Genomic DNA, 16614 nt, shown 5'->3' with positions numbered 1-16614 from the left:
GGTGGTGCTGTTTAGCCAGTCTGCAGGAGACAGACTTGTTTCGATATCATTCAGATTTGTCGAAAGTGTGTGATCAGGAATGTCTGATTAATAGTTAAATTTCGCAATATTATGTAGAATTTAACATTTAAGCTGTAGCGAGATAAAAGCCCGACACTCCAGGCCAGAAGGTGGCGAGTGCGTGCCGTAACGTTTACCATCTTCCGCAAAACCGTAGACGAAGAAGAAAACGAAGAGGAGGTTGATGAGCTAACGTATCTGCAGGTTTTATTTAACGAGATATGGCTGCTGTGCTCCCCGTCAGACCGCCCTGCGATAGCAACCCCGCTACTCCTGGAGCACAATCTTTAAAGGTGACATTTGTATTCTACAACAAACACGGATAATCATGAACTCTGTTGCCGTAGCCCCGTACGGTTACTCTTTTTAGCTAACGGCTAGTTAGCTTCCAGTCTGTAGCCTATTTGTAGCATTAGCATCACGCTTTTGTTTTGTGTGATGAATGTTATTGATGGTTTGTATTATCCATGTCGTGTTTACCCAAATGTGTGAGTATTTCATGTTCTTATTTGAAACACACATTCTGCAATTATAAGTGGTTTGAAGGCGGCAACGTGAAGCCTTTTTCTGTGCCATCTCCATCCCTGGCACCACTTTGCCAACTTCAGGTTAGCTGTAAACTGACGCTTTTGTTTTTGTTTGACAAGAATCTAATATTAAAGCTTTTCCTTAAATAGTCACATGATGTCTAAGCTTAAGAAACAGTTCTGTATGGGGAGCGAAGTCCCAATCCCCCTATTCCTTCCTAAAATTGGCCCTAATTAGAGATAGGACATAAATAAATAACTTTGGGGTTTTATCCTTCCCTCATTACATACGAAATGTTATGTACCTGGATTGTGACAAACCGCTTTTTGATTGAAGTCTGTGTCAGACCAGGACGCCTCAGGAAAAAAGTCCCAAATTAATACTGTTATAAGGGATTGTGCCTTACTCTATGAAGGCTGAGAGGTGATGCTGAGGATGTCCAGAATGGGGAATAATTTTTTTAACATGTGTGTGTGACCCAAAGTTAAGTAATAATAATTTAAAAATGAGTTGTGATTCCTGCATAACGCAAGATTGGTTTTTTATGTGGATGTCTTTTCAATTTAGAATATAAGTAAACTTGTGCAACTGTAAGAAAAGTCACTTGTCATCAGTTGGTTGTGTAAAGATAAAGATTATTTGGAGAATAAATACTGTAATGTGATTGGTTAAGTCAGAAGGAGATACAGTGACTGCCATTACCAATGTAAATTGTGCTTTACTTTTCTTTTCTGCTGTAGGAGGATGTAATAGAAGAGGTGTCCAATGATGGCAGCCAGCCTCCCAAGAGAAGGAGAATGGGTTCAGGAGACAGCTCTCGAAGCTGCGACACCTCAAGTCAAGACCTTGGGTAGGCTCTCTTGATATGTGACATGGAGCTGTAAAATTGCATTGCCAGGATTTGTTTAAAGCAGTCTTGATAACTTGAGGACCAACTTTTTTTTGTTGCTCCCTTGTAATATACATCCCATCTTTACTGTCAGATTCTCCCTGCTCATAAAGAAATACCTCAGAAGACTCCTCTTTTAAAGATTTTTTAAATCCTCAACCACTGTTGTCTGTTTCAGCCCAACATATTTCCCAGCAGAGAACCTGACAGAGTACAAGTGGCCTCCAGATGACACAGGAGAGTACTATATGCTGCAGGAGCAGGTCAGCGAGTATCTGGGAGTCACATCTTTCAAGAGGAAGTACCCTGGTAAGACTGAAGTAAAACTTGTTCAAGGATACCTCGGTATTCTTTTTCTTAGAAATACTATTAAATGTATGATATAATGTTATTGATGTCATGACGTTATTAATTTGCTGTTCCAAAATTTAGAAAACGGACTAATTAATAATTGCAAATGATGATGTTTGTATGAAGTCATTGGAAATATATTTTATCCCACTATATACCTCAGATATATTCTGTTGTGTTACAGAAATGGTTATTCGTGCAATCCTATTACAGCAATAATGCTTGTTCATATGAGTACTATTACTGCAAGAGAATAGTGATAATACAAGTATAGACATTGAGAAAGTTTATTGTCAGCTGTCAAACTGCTGCAATTACACAAAAGATACTGTTGCTTGACCAGTGACGTTGTTTCTTTGTCGCTCTGCAGATATGGAGAGAAGAGATCTGTCCCACAAAGAGAAGCTTTACCTGCGTGAACAGAACGTCATCACCGAGACACAGTGCACTCTGGGTAGGAACCACTCTTCAGACACCATTGTTAGAATTATTTTACTACATTGAACAAAATCAAGCGCAAGTCAGTGCACTTGTGGTCTGGTACTTTGTTTATGTGTTTCTTATCTTTGTAAAAAGCAGTGTAGTATAGTAGAGTAGTATAGTAAGTGTGCAGATTGTCTTTTGTGGGTTTCCAGGTCTGACAGCTCTGCGGAGCGATGAGGTGATTGACCTGATGATAAAGGAGTATCCCACCAAACACTCGGAGTATTCAGTGATACTGCAGGAGAGAGAGCGACAGAGAATAGCTAAAGAGTATTCTGTAAGTAAACGAATACACTCTGATTGATGATACCTGTGGCTTTTTATATAATGGAAATGCATACACATGCATTTATGTTCATACCTCTTACAGTCTTTGTCTGCTGTCTTTCATAGCAAATGCAACAGCAGATCCCTCAGAAGGTGGAAGCCAGCAAGGTTCCAGAGTACATTAAGAAAGCAGCTAAAAAAGCTGCTGAGTTCAACAGCAACTTCAACAGGGAGCGTATGGAGGAGAGGAGAGCTTACTTTGACCTCCAGACACATGTGAGCCAAATGGGGGGAAAACAGATGATTTATCTAACTCACTGATGCCTTTCTTCCACCAAAATCAAAAGGGTTCTATTGCTTATTAGAATCCTTTGGAGCATTTCAACCATATTAAATTGTTTCAGAACCTGAAAAGTTGATTTCCCCCCCCCCCCCCCCCCCCCCCCCCGACCAGGAAACCATAGTTGACGTGTCATAATCGTAGAGTGAAGAACTTGCTTGTTAATTGGATAAAACGAGTATCTGTAATAAAAGAGCGGACACTTGCATGTAATCAATGTGATCAGCCATCTTGCTTCTTTTGTGTACTTCTGTGGTGCATTGTGCAACGCCCTCCATTTCTTACATGTCCTGTATTACAAAGGTCCTCCTCAATAACACTTGGGTTCAAAGAATCCTGAACAGAACTGATTCAAGGATTGAGCTAATTTGGTGGAAAACTGGTATGTGATTCTACAGGGATTAAGAGAAGAGTTTTGTGTTTTATCGGCTCTGATTACACTAGAACTACACAATGTTTGACATGCACTGTCTTTTCTGTGTTTTCTCAGATTATCCAGGTTCCGCAGGGCAGGTTTAAGGTGCTGGCTCCAGAGCTGACAAGGACGGGGCCCTACCCTGTGGCTCTCATACCAGGACAGTTCCAAGACTACTACAAAAGGTACATTATACAATTCTTCCGGATAGGCTCTCAGTCTGTTTTTATCTACTGATGTGCTGAATTATTTTTAGCCCCGATGAATCATGGTGTTGTTCATGACAGGTACTCACCCAATGAGCTGCGGTACTTGCCATTGAACACAGCTCTGTTTGAGCCTCCACTGGATCCAGAGCTCCCTGCGCTTGACTCAGAACCTGACTCGGATGACGCAGAGGATGGCAAAGATGACAAAAAGAACAAGAACTCCTCTGTAAGTCATTTGGTGTGTGCTGCAATTTCCCCAGTATTTTTTTCTTCTCTCCATCTTGTTGCACACACCTGGCACAATGCCTGATAATTAAACCAAAAACTTGAAATATGTCGCAGCTTGCTTAGTAAAAGGTGCACCTGCACTTCAAGACATTTAGATCGTTTATTGATTTGTTTGAAATTCGGTTTGTGACAAAGTTCAGTTTCTCAAATGTTCTGGAGTAAACCCTCTTCCCCATCATCACTCCAGTCATGACTCAGCTCCAGCTATGCAAGCACATGTGTGATCAGTTCTAGGTCCCATGTCAGAATCATACGCTTCTCTCAGATATCCACATGGTATCTGCAATACATTGTGCTTCACTCTGTCTCCCTCCATATGTTATCTACAGGACAGTTCTTCAGTTAACACTTCAGACGTGGAGAGCCAGGAGGGAGGAGGCGGTCACGGCCACAAGTCCAAGGGCAAAGATAAGACATCCACACCTGGCAAAGACGGCAGTCATCGCCATTCTGCCTCCCACAAAGCCACCCCAGGGTACAAGGTAGAGGACAAAACCACCTGAACTCTTCTCCAACAACAGCAGCAGCACTTTTCTACCCCCTCCTCTTCTTTCTACTACTACCACTCCCTTACTCCATCCATCCCGCCACCCCTCCTTAGCTTTCTTCACTTTGTTCTCCGGCTTATAGCTGGGACAACCGGGTACACACACACACACACACACACACACACACACACACACACACACACACACACACACATGCACACAGTGGGGGTCCTGTCTTCAGTTTTCATTTTAATGATTGCCACGTGGCTCTTTCCCCCCCTCTTCGTACCAGACTGTGAGCAATAAGAACATTTTAAAGGAACAGTTCACTTGTTTCTTTTTCACTGCACTTTCACCTTTTTTGGGTTTTCGGCAAAGAAAAATTTGAACTTTAAAAGTGTTTTTTCCTTTTGAATGCCTTCAATATACCTCTTGTCTATCCTCACTTGTCAAAAAAAAAAAATACTTCCAAGACAAGTAAGTGGATGTTTTGGCTGCTAGTTTTCCCTTTTTCATTTTTGAAAAGAAAAGTTTTTTTTTTAATTCTGATATAGAAGATATAAACCACATACAGTTTGTGGTTGCTTTTAACAAGTGGTTGATGTTAACACTAGAGACTTTTAACATTTATATCTGAAGTGTAGCATACACTTAATGCTAACGTTTTAAGTGTGTATAGATATAATGATATGCTTTGTTTATACACCATGTGATGTACTGTTAATATGTTGGTAAGTATAAGACAGCTGTTTGACATGGGCTTTACCCAAGAGATCAGGACATGTTGACCTTGTTCACACTGTTGCTGAGCTGAGCTTGAAGTAGTGTGTTTGTTGTCTGTCTGGCTTGGAAGCTCCACACCAGCTTATCTTTCTTTAACGCCCAGTCACGGCACGTCTTTGGTGGTCATTTTAAGTAAACCCCTTGAAACTCACCTCATTGTTCAAGAGACTGTAAATGGGAAGATACTTTTATTTAAATGAACCATATGTTCTCTACAGCCCACTTTGCTTTTTTGGTTCGTTGTTCCAATCCTCAACATTGCAAAAGAAAAATCTGAAACCTAAAAGTATGCCACTGGCATATGACCGTTAATGAGAGTTTGATTGAGTTGAGTTCAGCTCGGCTTTGTGGTGTGGGCATGGTCCATTCCTAGTGTCTGTTACCAGTTAAGTATGTTTAAGTTGCTTTCATGTCTGACTTGAAGTTTAGTCATCAGATCATTTTGATATTCTTTTGTCAGCCTACAGGCATGGCATGGCATGTTGTAGCCAGAATTCACTGGGAGTCAGTAACATGATATTTCCGTATTGTACTAAAGGACCCACAGATGTATTAGCTTATCATAAGTATGATTCATAATTTTGTAAGTCAGCCAAAGTAAAACGCCCTTACAGTTGAATTGTGCCAGTCCCCATCTCAAAAAAACCCAGTAGATTAAAGTTGTATTGATTTTTAAATGCTTTTATGCCTCCACAAAAGACACAACATGTGACAGCAAAACTTGGAGTCAATGATACTGACTGCTGGCTGATTAACGTTACTTCGCTCTGGTCTGGCTACCATGTACAGTGTTTTCAGTGGTTAATGATAATGATGACCTCATGACTGACTAGTAGTGTTGTATTTCACAAACAGCTCATGAATAAAAACTAATTGTGAACAACACAGTTGCAATTAGATTCACTAATTGCCTCTACAGAAGCATTTTTTTCATAATGTGATTACATGTTGGATTTTACATGCATGTCAAATCTGCATTTACTGTTAACGTGACATGTTCAGGCTAATGATTCAAGAAAATGACAGCTGTTGCTCAACAGCCTTTCTTTAGCTTAGACATAGACGGGACATTATGGAGATAAAAATGTATTCACTGTGTATTGCAGCTACATACAGAAATATGACATTCATTACATTAAGTAATTAATCAGTTGCAGCAAGTTATTATTAAACAAGCCCTTGAAACTGCTCAATGTGCTTGAGACATATAGAATTCAGTTTCGCTAGATTATGTGTATCTGCCTGGGCAGATGGGAGGCTGCAACAAATGTAAATCACTTATTTTACATGACAGAAATCTATTGACAGCAGGGACATAATCGCTGACATGTCAGTGAAATTAAAACCAAGATTTTCATTCCATATGAACCATTTATCTAAAATCGGTGGAATCCATAACCTGTGGATGAGTGTGTGGTCAGCCAGTATAAAGTTCCCACAGAATAATTTGTAAGATATGGCCAGAGCTCTAGTTTAAAACATATTTGAAAAATTAACTAAGATTAGAAAGGGAGTAAGAAGAAACAGTAGTCTGATAGTAATCTCATAAAATGTAAAGAAATCAAATACTCTTACTTCTGTTTTCCTACAGAGATACAACTGTACACCTTCTGAATTAAAGTTTCTCTCTTTTACAAGCTAAGATGAGCTTAATTGACTTGAAATCTCAATGTAAAACACACTTTAATCAAACCTGACAAACAAAAAAAAACTCACAAACAGTCTTGGCTATTGTTGCCACAATCCCCTCTGGTTTGGTTGTAATAAATCCTCAATTCAGATGTGAAAATATTCTGGCCCTACACACCCTCTGCTGATGTCCAACTCTCCATCTCTTCTCTCCCGCTGCTTGTCTCTTCTGTCCCCGCCTGCCGAGGCCCTGTAGTTTCTGAAGTCTTAGTCTTGGTTAGAGTTGCTGTAAATCACCTCTGTAAAACTACAGGGCTGCTGGCTCTACAGCTAACTGAGCCATGAGCTTATTAGCTAACGGTAGCAAACAAATAGCAACAGTTGTTGGCCACCCTATTCTGGCCATGTTCTACAAATGACAGCTTTTCTGTATGTAGTCCTCTGTATCTTAATTATACTTATTGTTTAGAGCTATATGACACCCTACAAAACTTCAGATTATATAAAAGCAACATGCCTAGAAGTGTATTTACATAAAATACAGTATCTCTTGTGTCAGACCCACTTCAGTTCATTTAGAATAAAACTCATTTAAGCCCGATTTAACCTAATGAATTACTCATTTTCGATTTTCTGTTGTTTCTGCTTAAGACATGACTTTACTTAGTGGACTGGAATAAAGTTGAAATTTAGGCATTTAATGTGGCTTCAAGTACAGTTCACACAAGTAATAAGGTTGATCCTCCACTAATGCTTTCAGCAAGGCAACGAGGCCTAAGTTATGAACTGTTGAAATTTAAAGTAGCATTGGTTAAGTATATATTTGTTTATGCAAATAGACTCTGTATGAAAATGCACACAGGGGGCTGTGTCCAGCTCCTCCTTTTTCTTACTTCCCTCTTCTGCTGCTGTTTTTCTATCAGTTTAGTGCTCTGCTTTGTTTCTTGTCTCAGATTTTCATCATTACCAAACCACGTCCTTTATTGACCCATAGTTGTGTACCTAAGGCTGTTTAGTCTAACCTGCTCACTTCCTGATAGGGGACATTTTAATAAAGGATGTCATTATATTGAAGTGAAACCCCCCAGACATGTTAATGCATGAATAACTACAGACTAGACAAAGTGTTTTTTACATGTTTAGATATTTTTGCAAATTTTTATCAGAGTATACTACTGTGTCAATAGCGATCAATACAGTTGCACCGATGTTATGAACTGTTAAAGGAAACATCTTGCTCAATTGTCCTTGCAGTTTTAATTGTGTGGCTTCATAGAGTTTTTCCTTGTGTGGCATCCTGACTTGAAGGTCCCCAAGTCTCCTTATCTTTCCACTCTGACCTCTGTGGAACACAAATGGATATTGCATAGAGAGCAACTCCTCAGCTGTCCACATCCTTTTCAAATAGCTTTGCCAATTGCATAGGACTCTTTCCACATAAACTCTAGAGCCACTTGCTCCACAGCTAATAAAGATAAATAGCTAGCTAGCAAAGAGCAGCAGTTGTTAGTTAGACTGGTGATGTGCTGCTCTCTGTTTTTGGAGCTACCTTAAAATTCTGGCCATATTTTTTACAAATTGCACCTTTTAAAAGAAACTGGGCTTGTAAAGTCTCAAGCTATCAAACTTAGTTGGACGGCAGCTTTCATACAAGGTGATGTTGTTCCCATTTAATGTATATAAACCAGTCAACATGCACTTGATGTATTGTGCCCCCAAAAGTAGAAGGAGCCTCTGTTAGGCAAGATAAAGTGCTCTTTTTGTTTTTTCTCCAGGTATTAAACATTTGTTGAACTACTATATTGTCCATGACTGCAGGATACCCGTGGTTTTTATAGCATTATTCTGCCCTTGCAGCCTAAGGTCATTCCCAATGCTATATGTGGCATTTGCCAGAAGGGTAAAGAGGCCAACAAGAAGGGCAAGCCAGAGGCTCTCATTCACTGCTCCCAATGTGATAACAGCGGTAAGTTCACTCACTTAATTTTTAAAGAACAGTTCCCTGTTTTTAGAGTGTGTTTTCTGATACAACTCAACACAATTTAGTCACCAATAATGCCAAGTGTTTAGATTTTTGTGTAAGTATCATCACTGGAATAGTTATTGTTAATATGAACAGTAATCATAAATCAGCTGTCCCTCTGAATCTCACTTGTTTGACAAGAGATGACTGATATTATTATCTTTGACTACTCAAATCTAGCATCAGTGAGAGGAGCTTTCAGTGTCCATTGTACTGTCTTAATTTCATTGTGTATCAGCCAGTGTTATACTTTCAGGCAAGTGTTTATACTGCCTTGTTTAAATGTTGTGTGATTTGAGGCTGATTTTAGGACAGATGTGAGTAGATTCTAGAGTTTTCTTAATGGTGATGTGTTAGTGGATAAAGGCCTCTCCCCGAGTAGTAAGCTCAGTGACAGCTTTATGAGTTGAACTCCTCTGAAATAACAGGATGAATTCACATGTGTGTGTGGATATGTGGGCCTGTTCACATGAACTATATTTGTCTTTTGTGTTTTTGTCTGACTTGCTTCCTTATGTGTGTCTGTGCGCATGCTTCATGGACTTATTTATTTGTGTGTTCGTATGTGGCTGCATGCCTCGGGCTTTTTGTATAAATGTTTGCTTTAGGCCACCCATCCTGCTTGGACATGAGCCAGGAGCTGGTGGGTGTGATCCAGACTTACCGCTGGCAGTGTATGGAGTGTAAGACCTGCACCGTGTGCCAGCAGCCCCACCATGAGGACGAGATGATGTTCTGCGACAAATGTGACCGGGGATACCACACGTTCTGCGTGGGCATGGACTCCATACCTACTGGTGAGTGGATGGCGCAAACAGAATGTATGCTAGGCACAGTCACACACTTACCAGAGACTGCACCACAAACATTATGAGAGAGAGAGTTTGAAGACAACATTCCTATTACAGTCGATTACTTAGTTTGCCTAAACATAAATGGTAGTTTTCTGTTTTTTGTTTGTCTCTTTTGTAGTTATTAATTAATTCTATCTGTCTCCTCAGGCCTTTGGGTATGTGAAGTTTGCGACAAAAATTTCACCACACCTAAGAAGAAGGGAGGAGCCAAAACACCGAAGAAGTCCAAGTCAGCTAAAAAATGATCAACAGCCTCATGTTTTGCAATACAAATGCACAAATGTCATTGTGTACAAAAGTTTGCAGAATCTGGATAATTGTTTAAAGATCAGATTGTTTAGATCCAAAAACAAATCGTATCCCTCCTTCCAAACACCAACGAGCCAAACACAAGATCTCAACCCACTTTTACTTTTTACTGACAGGTCTTTAGATAGGCAGGTTAACACTAGAAACCAAAGTGCAAAACATTCTATGAAGCCCTTGTCTATAATGCATTATGAACTTACTTCTAATACTTTATAATGCTCCTACAGCGCTATATAATAAATGTTGTTAGCACTCATAAATATATATACTGCTCTGTAACTAATCATAACCCATTATTAAACAGATGTCTGTAATGTAAACATCAGTATAATGGGTTAAACTAATAGGGTATTCCATTGTTTGAACACCGTGTTAGTGTTCAATCTTATTTTTACTTAAAGCAAACAGTGACCACTTATAGTGACTTATAGCTGGCTTGTAATGTATTACATTACAGTCATTATCAGACTATAACACAGGGATTTTGCTAATTTACTTAAAGCATCCACTTACAGTAATTTATAATCACCTAATAATGCATAATAATAGGGATTATAATGTAAATGTTATAATAATTAGTAATTGAATATAATCTATTGCAACTTTGAGAATTTTAGTGCACCACCATAATGCAATATAAGTCAGTGACCAGCAGTTATGAAGTATTGATATTTAACCTTATAAGTCATATAAAATGCTTTATGATGTGTTAGTTTTGTTATGAAGCATTTAGAATATTTACAAAGCATTAAGAAATCAATTAATTCTTATAACTATGATTGTATAACATGATAGGGGTATTATAAGTATGTTTACAATGCATTATAAACATGGATTACATAGAAAAAACAATCGTATTCAACTTTTCTGTGAAAGCTCATTATACCTCAAAACATTTGTCCTCAAATCGATCTATATCAGGAATTAATTTTAGCATTTCTGTCATGTAGTTTTCAAGATTTACTGAATTCCAGATATTAAAGATAAGTAAAGGTGACGGCTAAACCGCAAATCAAATCCATCCAAATGTCCTGCACTAAATCCTGTGATCTGCTAACCACTAATGGTATCTGTGTTCTCCTGTCATAAAACGATGAATCTTGATACCATCTCGTAACATTTCTGCTGTGGTTAGCAGTATGCTACGTGTTTTAGTTGAACTAATGGTGCTTTTGATCCAGAACTACTGGAACACTCAATGTTAACAAGAGCTCACTGTCTTAATTTCAACATTTTTGTATGTTTTTGTATTTTATAAACTACAGTTTGTGTTTTTTGCTAACAATTATTTAATGTGGAAGGCCAGTAAAGATCAATCTTATTTAAACAAAGACTTGTCAGAAATAACAACATGGTGCTTGTGATCCTGTGTAATGAAATGTGATAGACGCTGGCTGTGGTAGACTTCATGGCTTCAGCAGTTTTCAGGAATTTCTCTGTTAGTCTTAATTAATGAAACAAAGTTTCTGACTTTACATGTATTGATTTTGTTTGTCAACCCTCCACTATTATTTTTTTATACCACTCACTGTAATTATATTAAAGTGAAACATCCATCAGCTTTGATAAGACAACTGTTCTTTTTGCGGTCAACTTGAAAAAAGCTTTTTGTTGTATTTTGTTTTGTACTTTCAGTAAGCAGGATGTTTAAGGAGTATCTGTTGCTGATGATGTCACAGTCACTGAATTGAGGAATTGTCTGTTTTTTCAATAAAACCTACTTAAAGTCGGAGCCCTTTCCTGTTTTGCACCATTTGAAATGTAATTGAATCCCAGTTTTCATATTGAAAAGGGAAAATAATCTTTAATCCTCTGAAAAGGTGGATGCAAACTGCCTTTCCATCATTTTTATTTATACATTTAATCCAGTAAACAGCAGTTTCATTTACACAACTAGTCAGCCACCATTGCAACAACGGCTGCTTTCTGCCACCTACTGGTGATTTTAGTATCATTGAAGGATAAGTTCACCTTTAACCCTCCTGTTGTCTTTTGGTAAAAAATGACCCTAAACTTTAACAGTAGAAAAAAAACCTTTTTTTTTCAACTTGAAATGTTATGACTTTTCCTAAAGAGACCCCCAATAGAAGAAAAAATGAAATACTACCTTTATTCATATTTCCATGGAAGCTGTACACCACTTCATCATTTGGCATTTTTGGCCCGACAGTTAAAATCACAGTCACAGAGTCAGTTACAGACTACAAAATACACATGGAGACACAAACACACACACACACACACTGCTGATTGATCTCAGACAGAACTAAAACTTCTCCAGCAAGGCGTATTTGATTTGGAAGATCGAGGAGGTATCTCAAGAGAACTTCTTTGTCAAAAAATGGCAAGATATCGTGGTCCTCATCACTGTATGACAGTCACGACAGGATGGCAGCACAAAATTTCATACAGATGACTCCAGGTCCCACAAGATATGCTGTTTCCCATTTTGAGGACATTCTATTCTATTAATTTGTTGAAAGCACGGCTCAAGAACAACTTCTTTTCTTTGGCTTTTACTTAAATTGCTACAACTAATTGGACTCTCATAATAGTTGTTCTTCTAGGTTTTATGTTGCTCAGATATTTTATGTTGAGCTCTGATCTTTTATTGTCTGTTCTGTAGACCTCCTTCACTTTTGCCTTGTTTGTTAAGAAATCTGTTGTTTTAGATGTGCTGTCGAAATACATTTGACTTGATTTGACTATTACATTTCAATACCTTTTTTTCAGCATGTAACAGGTAAATTAATCTTCATCGCTTTTATTTCATAATTCTTGAACAGTTATTAAGGTTGATCTGCTGCTTGGTCCTGTGTTTATGTTAACCGTCCCAACAACCCATCAGCACATGAGTCTGGGTGAACTGGGTGAACTTACCTTGAGGTTTTGATGCATTCGGTTGTTGAGCAGATTATTGAATTAACATTGCAAACAAATTGTCCACACATGTTCAATAGATCTATTTGGTCTAACATTGTGCACTCTAGCAAACCGCACATCTGAAGTAAGCAATTAGTTGGTATCTGCTTTTGATATATCTTATACTGTTCTTTTTTTTTACATAAATAGTTCAGAAGTCATGACCCAGGTCTGATTTGTGACTTCAGAAATCAATCCGTGCAATCCTGATCAGGATATTTTCACAGCAGAGTGATGAGCTCTCTCCCAGTCTGCTGGCTCCTGCTCTACACCAAACAGCCTATGGGGGCGCTCTCACACAGCTCACTGCTGAACGTACCGGTGTTATGACCCCAAAAGAAGAAGGCTGCCATATTGCGGTGATACAGCGAGTTTACCGGAGGAGATCTTGAACCCCGTTGGCTTTCTGTGATAAAATGCTTTCCTCTCACGCTTTTGGAGACCCCGGGAAGATGAAGGACTATCATTATGCCGGTCCAGTAGAGCAGCGGTTCTCACCCTACGCATTTAACGGAGGGTGAGTGCGATTCTGATAACGTCTGGCCAACTATCCTGCTAGCTAACAAGCTAAACAGATTAGCAAGCGACATGCTAGCTGGAACTAAACAAAGATGAAGTTAATGAGAAGTGTGTGAACAGTGTATAGTTTTTTTGTGGAGGGCATAGAGCAGCTTTCCTCTATCTCAATGTGTTTATCAAGCAGACGTTATACCCCACATTTTTAAATAGGAAATATTAGTGAACGCCACAGTTTCAGTTTCAGTAGCTTAGCTTCCGTCAGCAAGTGTCTGGGACAACCGTCCATTTCCCTCTCTGTTGAGGTGTTGTGTATGATAAATGACATTTCATGTGTTTTTTTTCCAGAACTGTACTAGCGGTTGCCGGGGAAGACTTTGCCATCGTAGCCTCAGATACCAGACTGAGTGAAGGCTATTCAATCCACAGCCGGGACTCTCCAAAATGCTACAAGCTGTAAGTGTGCACAGTCACTGCCTGGACTGAGGAATGGGGGCAACAGATTGACACTATTAAGACATAACAACTCTTTTTAAACCTATAACATATAGCTGCTCCTTTCGTAGTTATGTGTACATTAATATTATGTCACATTTTGATCGCCCCTGTCCCTCAGGAAAGCACCGTCAGTGGTTATCTGTCATTGTCACATTTATCCAGGCCAAGTGAAGAAAATGCTCCTCTGTCTGTCGCTGATCTCTGTGCTTCTTTTCCTCACAGGACAGACACAACCGTCATTGGCTGCAGCGGTTTCCATGGCGACTGCTTGACTCTGACTAAAATCATTGATGCTAGACTAAAGGTGGGCTTTTGGTTTCACTCTCTTATAGTCTCATACTTAATAAGATCTAACTGCTGACCGTGCTAACTGTCCTGCCACTGCTTGCCCACCAGAGAGTCTGTTGCTCATTTTGGTATCCAAGACAGAGCTGACATGGCTGCTTTTCTCCCGTGTCTTGTTGTCTTAAATGATGACATTTTTATTTTTTGCAATCCGTCTGTTTGCCTCTCTTTAATGTTCACTGATTTTCAGGTTACTCAAAGAATAAACGTTCCCTCCTCTCTCTCAGATGTATAAACATTCAAACAATAAGATGATGACCAGCGGAGCCATCGCAGCCATGTTGTCCACCATCCTGTACGGCAGGCGGTTTTTCCCCTACTACGTCTACAACATCATCGGAGGGCTGGATGAAGAGGGTAAGCACTTTGTTGAATGGACTGAATGATTCTGTGAGTAAAGGAAAAAATGCATATTTAAGCTGTAGCTGTTTGCGTCACACAAGTTTATTTTTGTCCAAGCTGTAAATTGTACAAAGCTTTGACTGTGCTCTTTTAATAACTGTATTTATTTGTAACATTTTATGGTGGTGATGCAGGCAAAGGAGCAGTGTACAGTTTTGACCCAGTGGGCTCCTACCAGAGAGACACATACAAGGCCGGCGGATCAGCAAGTGCCATGCTACAACCACTGCTAGACAACCAGGTGAATATCGACGCTGCATACTGACCAGCTTTCTGCCATGATCCAACTTTTTCTGCGGACAAGGTGTGCTCATATCTGTCTCTCCTTCCACAGATTGGTTTCAAGAACATGGAGGGTGTGCAGCATGTTCCTCTGACTCAGGACAAGGCGGTTCAGCTGGTGAAAGACGTCTTCATCTCGGCCGCAGAGAGAGATGTCTACACTGGAGATGCCCTTCGGGTCTGTGTCATCACCAAGGAAGGCATCAAAGAGCAGACCGTACCACTGAGAAAGGACTGAGGAGGGAAATGTTCACCTTTTTCTGCTTTCATCTTTGGTCTCTTCTTTCCATATTCACCCTGTTGGTTTGGCCTCATAACATGAAGTTTCTTAAAATAGGAGTGTTGATCCCGAAGTTGCTGCTAGTAGCTTCTAAAGTCGGGCTTTAACTGTGGAGCACATTTTCCCTTTTTTATATATCAGTTCAAATTAATTCCAAATTGATGCTATTCTCTTGCTTTCCACACTTACTCCCTTCAACTTTTGACATTATTACATCTATGTTCTTGTGTGTTGGCAACCTCACTCTAGATCGACACTCCTGTTCTGAGAATTAAATTCTTCACTCACCCTTGCCCAGACTCTGTTTGGTTTTTTGATTATGCTTTACAAGGATATGTACTCTGTTATTTTTACATTCTTAATAAATGTAAAGAACTGAAGTGTGCTTCTTTTTTGATTGCATTAGCTCACACATGGACGCTCCAACACAGACATATCTTTTGCAGTCAATTTTGTCCTAGTGTGCAAAAGAGCCAGGAAATTAGTATAGTTCAACAGCAGTAAAAAAAAGAAAGACAATGAGTGTGTTTTATAGATTATTTTGAAATTTAGAATAGGGTGGCCTTATGGTACAGTCACCAGTACTGGTGCAGTAAATTAAAATGCAGTTGATAGGTAAATTATTTTTTTCAATGAACAGGGTTGAGGAAGGTACTTTGAAGGCCTTACTACTAATTACTTCACACTTGAAGTTGAACTACAGCAAAGGGAGAAATCTAGTTAGGTTAAATAAATCTACTTAGAAAAAGAAGCTCAAACTACTTTGTTAAACATTTGAAAATATGTGTGGTACAATATCATAACAAACTACAATCTATACAATATAAAAGTTAAATGGCAGAAAAAAAAAAAGCAAATCAATTGAGTTTACTGCAAAATATGCCAACTTGCCCACATGGTATACATCAACTAACAATTCGTGAGAAATTACAAGATATGCAAGTTTGAGCTTTGTTCACAATGTCTATCAGGCAGACATCTGTCTTTTCCTACAGGTGGGGGTATTGCACTAACTAGGATTTTTCAATTAGCCAAGTAATCTGATTAGAACAATGCAACAGAGTGTAGTTTATCAGTGTATGGTCCTCTGAACACCACAGGATGGTGCCACACAAGCTGAGAGGAGAAGCCTACTGTGGACTGCCTTTAGTCAGTCCTGATGTGATGTGACCAGTGCAGAGCTAATCTAACTGCATATATTGTAGCTGCAGACCAAACAACAGCGTTATTCAAAGTGGGCTGGAAACAATAATGTTCTCATGTTGAACACATTTGAAGGAGGGACATATGAAAAACACTTTCTGCTGGTGCTTAAACTTCATTCCATTTTCTTCACATTATTTATGTGCTGAGAATGTGAGCAGTAGCAATACAAAGACATATTTGTCTCTATCTGTCAGCCCTGTGATGTACTGGTGATCTGTCCAGGGTGCACACTGACTGTCACCTGATG

At 39.2% G+C, this 16614-nt stretch overlaps 2 protein-coding genes across 2 annotated transcripts; both read left to right on the top strand.

The window, feature by feature from the left end:
- Window positions 1–23: 23 nt before the first annotated feature.
- Window positions 24–11648, top strand: phf10 (PHD finger protein 10). The gene is made up of 12 exons (XM_030414866.1): window positions 24–353; window positions 1329–1438; window positions 1656–1786; window positions 2199–2282; window positions 2464–2588; window positions 2705–2854; window positions 3409–3518; window positions 3621–3768; window positions 4160–4312; window positions 8588–8696; window positions 9362–9550; window positions 9755–11648. Exons 1-12 carry the CDS (start codon window positions 282–284, stop codon window positions 9850–9852), a joined length of 1479 nt encoding a protein of 492 aa, XP_030270726.1. The 5' UTR covers window positions 24–281; the 3' UTR covers window positions 9853–11648.
- A 1501-nt stretch (window positions 11649–13149) lies between these two features.
- On the top strand, window positions 13150–15537 carry psmb1 (proteasome 20S subunit beta 1). The gene is made up of 6 exons (XM_030415598.1): window positions 13150–13355; window positions 13703–13810; window positions 14075–14156; window positions 14425–14554; window positions 14734–14840; window positions 14934–15537. Exons 1-6 carry the CDS (start codon window positions 13255–13257, stop codon window positions 15117–15119), a joined length of 714 nt encoding a protein of 237 aa, XP_030271458.1. The 5' UTR covers window positions 13150–13254; the 3' UTR covers window positions 15120–15537.
- The last annotated feature ends 1077 nt before the right edge of the window (window positions 15538–16614 follow it).

The sequence above is a fragment of the Sparus aurata genome, chromosome 4, assembly GCF_900880675.1.
Source record: "Sparus aurata chromosome 4, fSpaAur1.1, whole genome shotgun sequence".
Lineage (NCBI taxonomy): Eukaryota > Metazoa > Chordata > Actinopteri > Spariformes > Sparidae > Sparus > Sparus aurata.
Note: the sequence above shows the minus strand (reverse complement) of the source record. Positions and strands in the feature narration are given on the sequence as shown.

Coding starts and splice junctions, on each gene's coding strand:
- phf10 (XM_030414866.1), top strand. CDS start 282: ATGGCTGCTGTGCTCCCCGTCAGACCGCCCTGCGATAGCAACCCCGCT. Junction 3,519..3,620: donor TTCCAAGACTACTACAAAAG/GTACATTATACA, acceptor TGTTCATGACAG/GTACTCACCCAATGAGCTGC. Junction 3,769..4,159: donor AAAAGAACAAGAACTCCTCT/GTAAGTCATTTG, acceptor TGTTATCTACAG/GACAGTTCTTCAGTTAACAC.
- psmb1 (XM_030415598.1), top strand. CDS start 13,255: ATGCTTTCCTCTCACGCTTTTGGAGACCCCGGGAAGATGAAGGACTAT. Junction 13,356..13,702: donor CCCTACGCATTTAACGGAGG/GTGAGTGCGATT, acceptor TTTTTTTTCCAG/AACTGTACTAGCGGTTGCCG. Junction 14,555..14,733: donor CGGAGGGCTGGATGAAGAGG/GTAAGCACTTTG, acceptor GTGGTGATGCAG/GCAAAGGAGCAGTGTACAGT.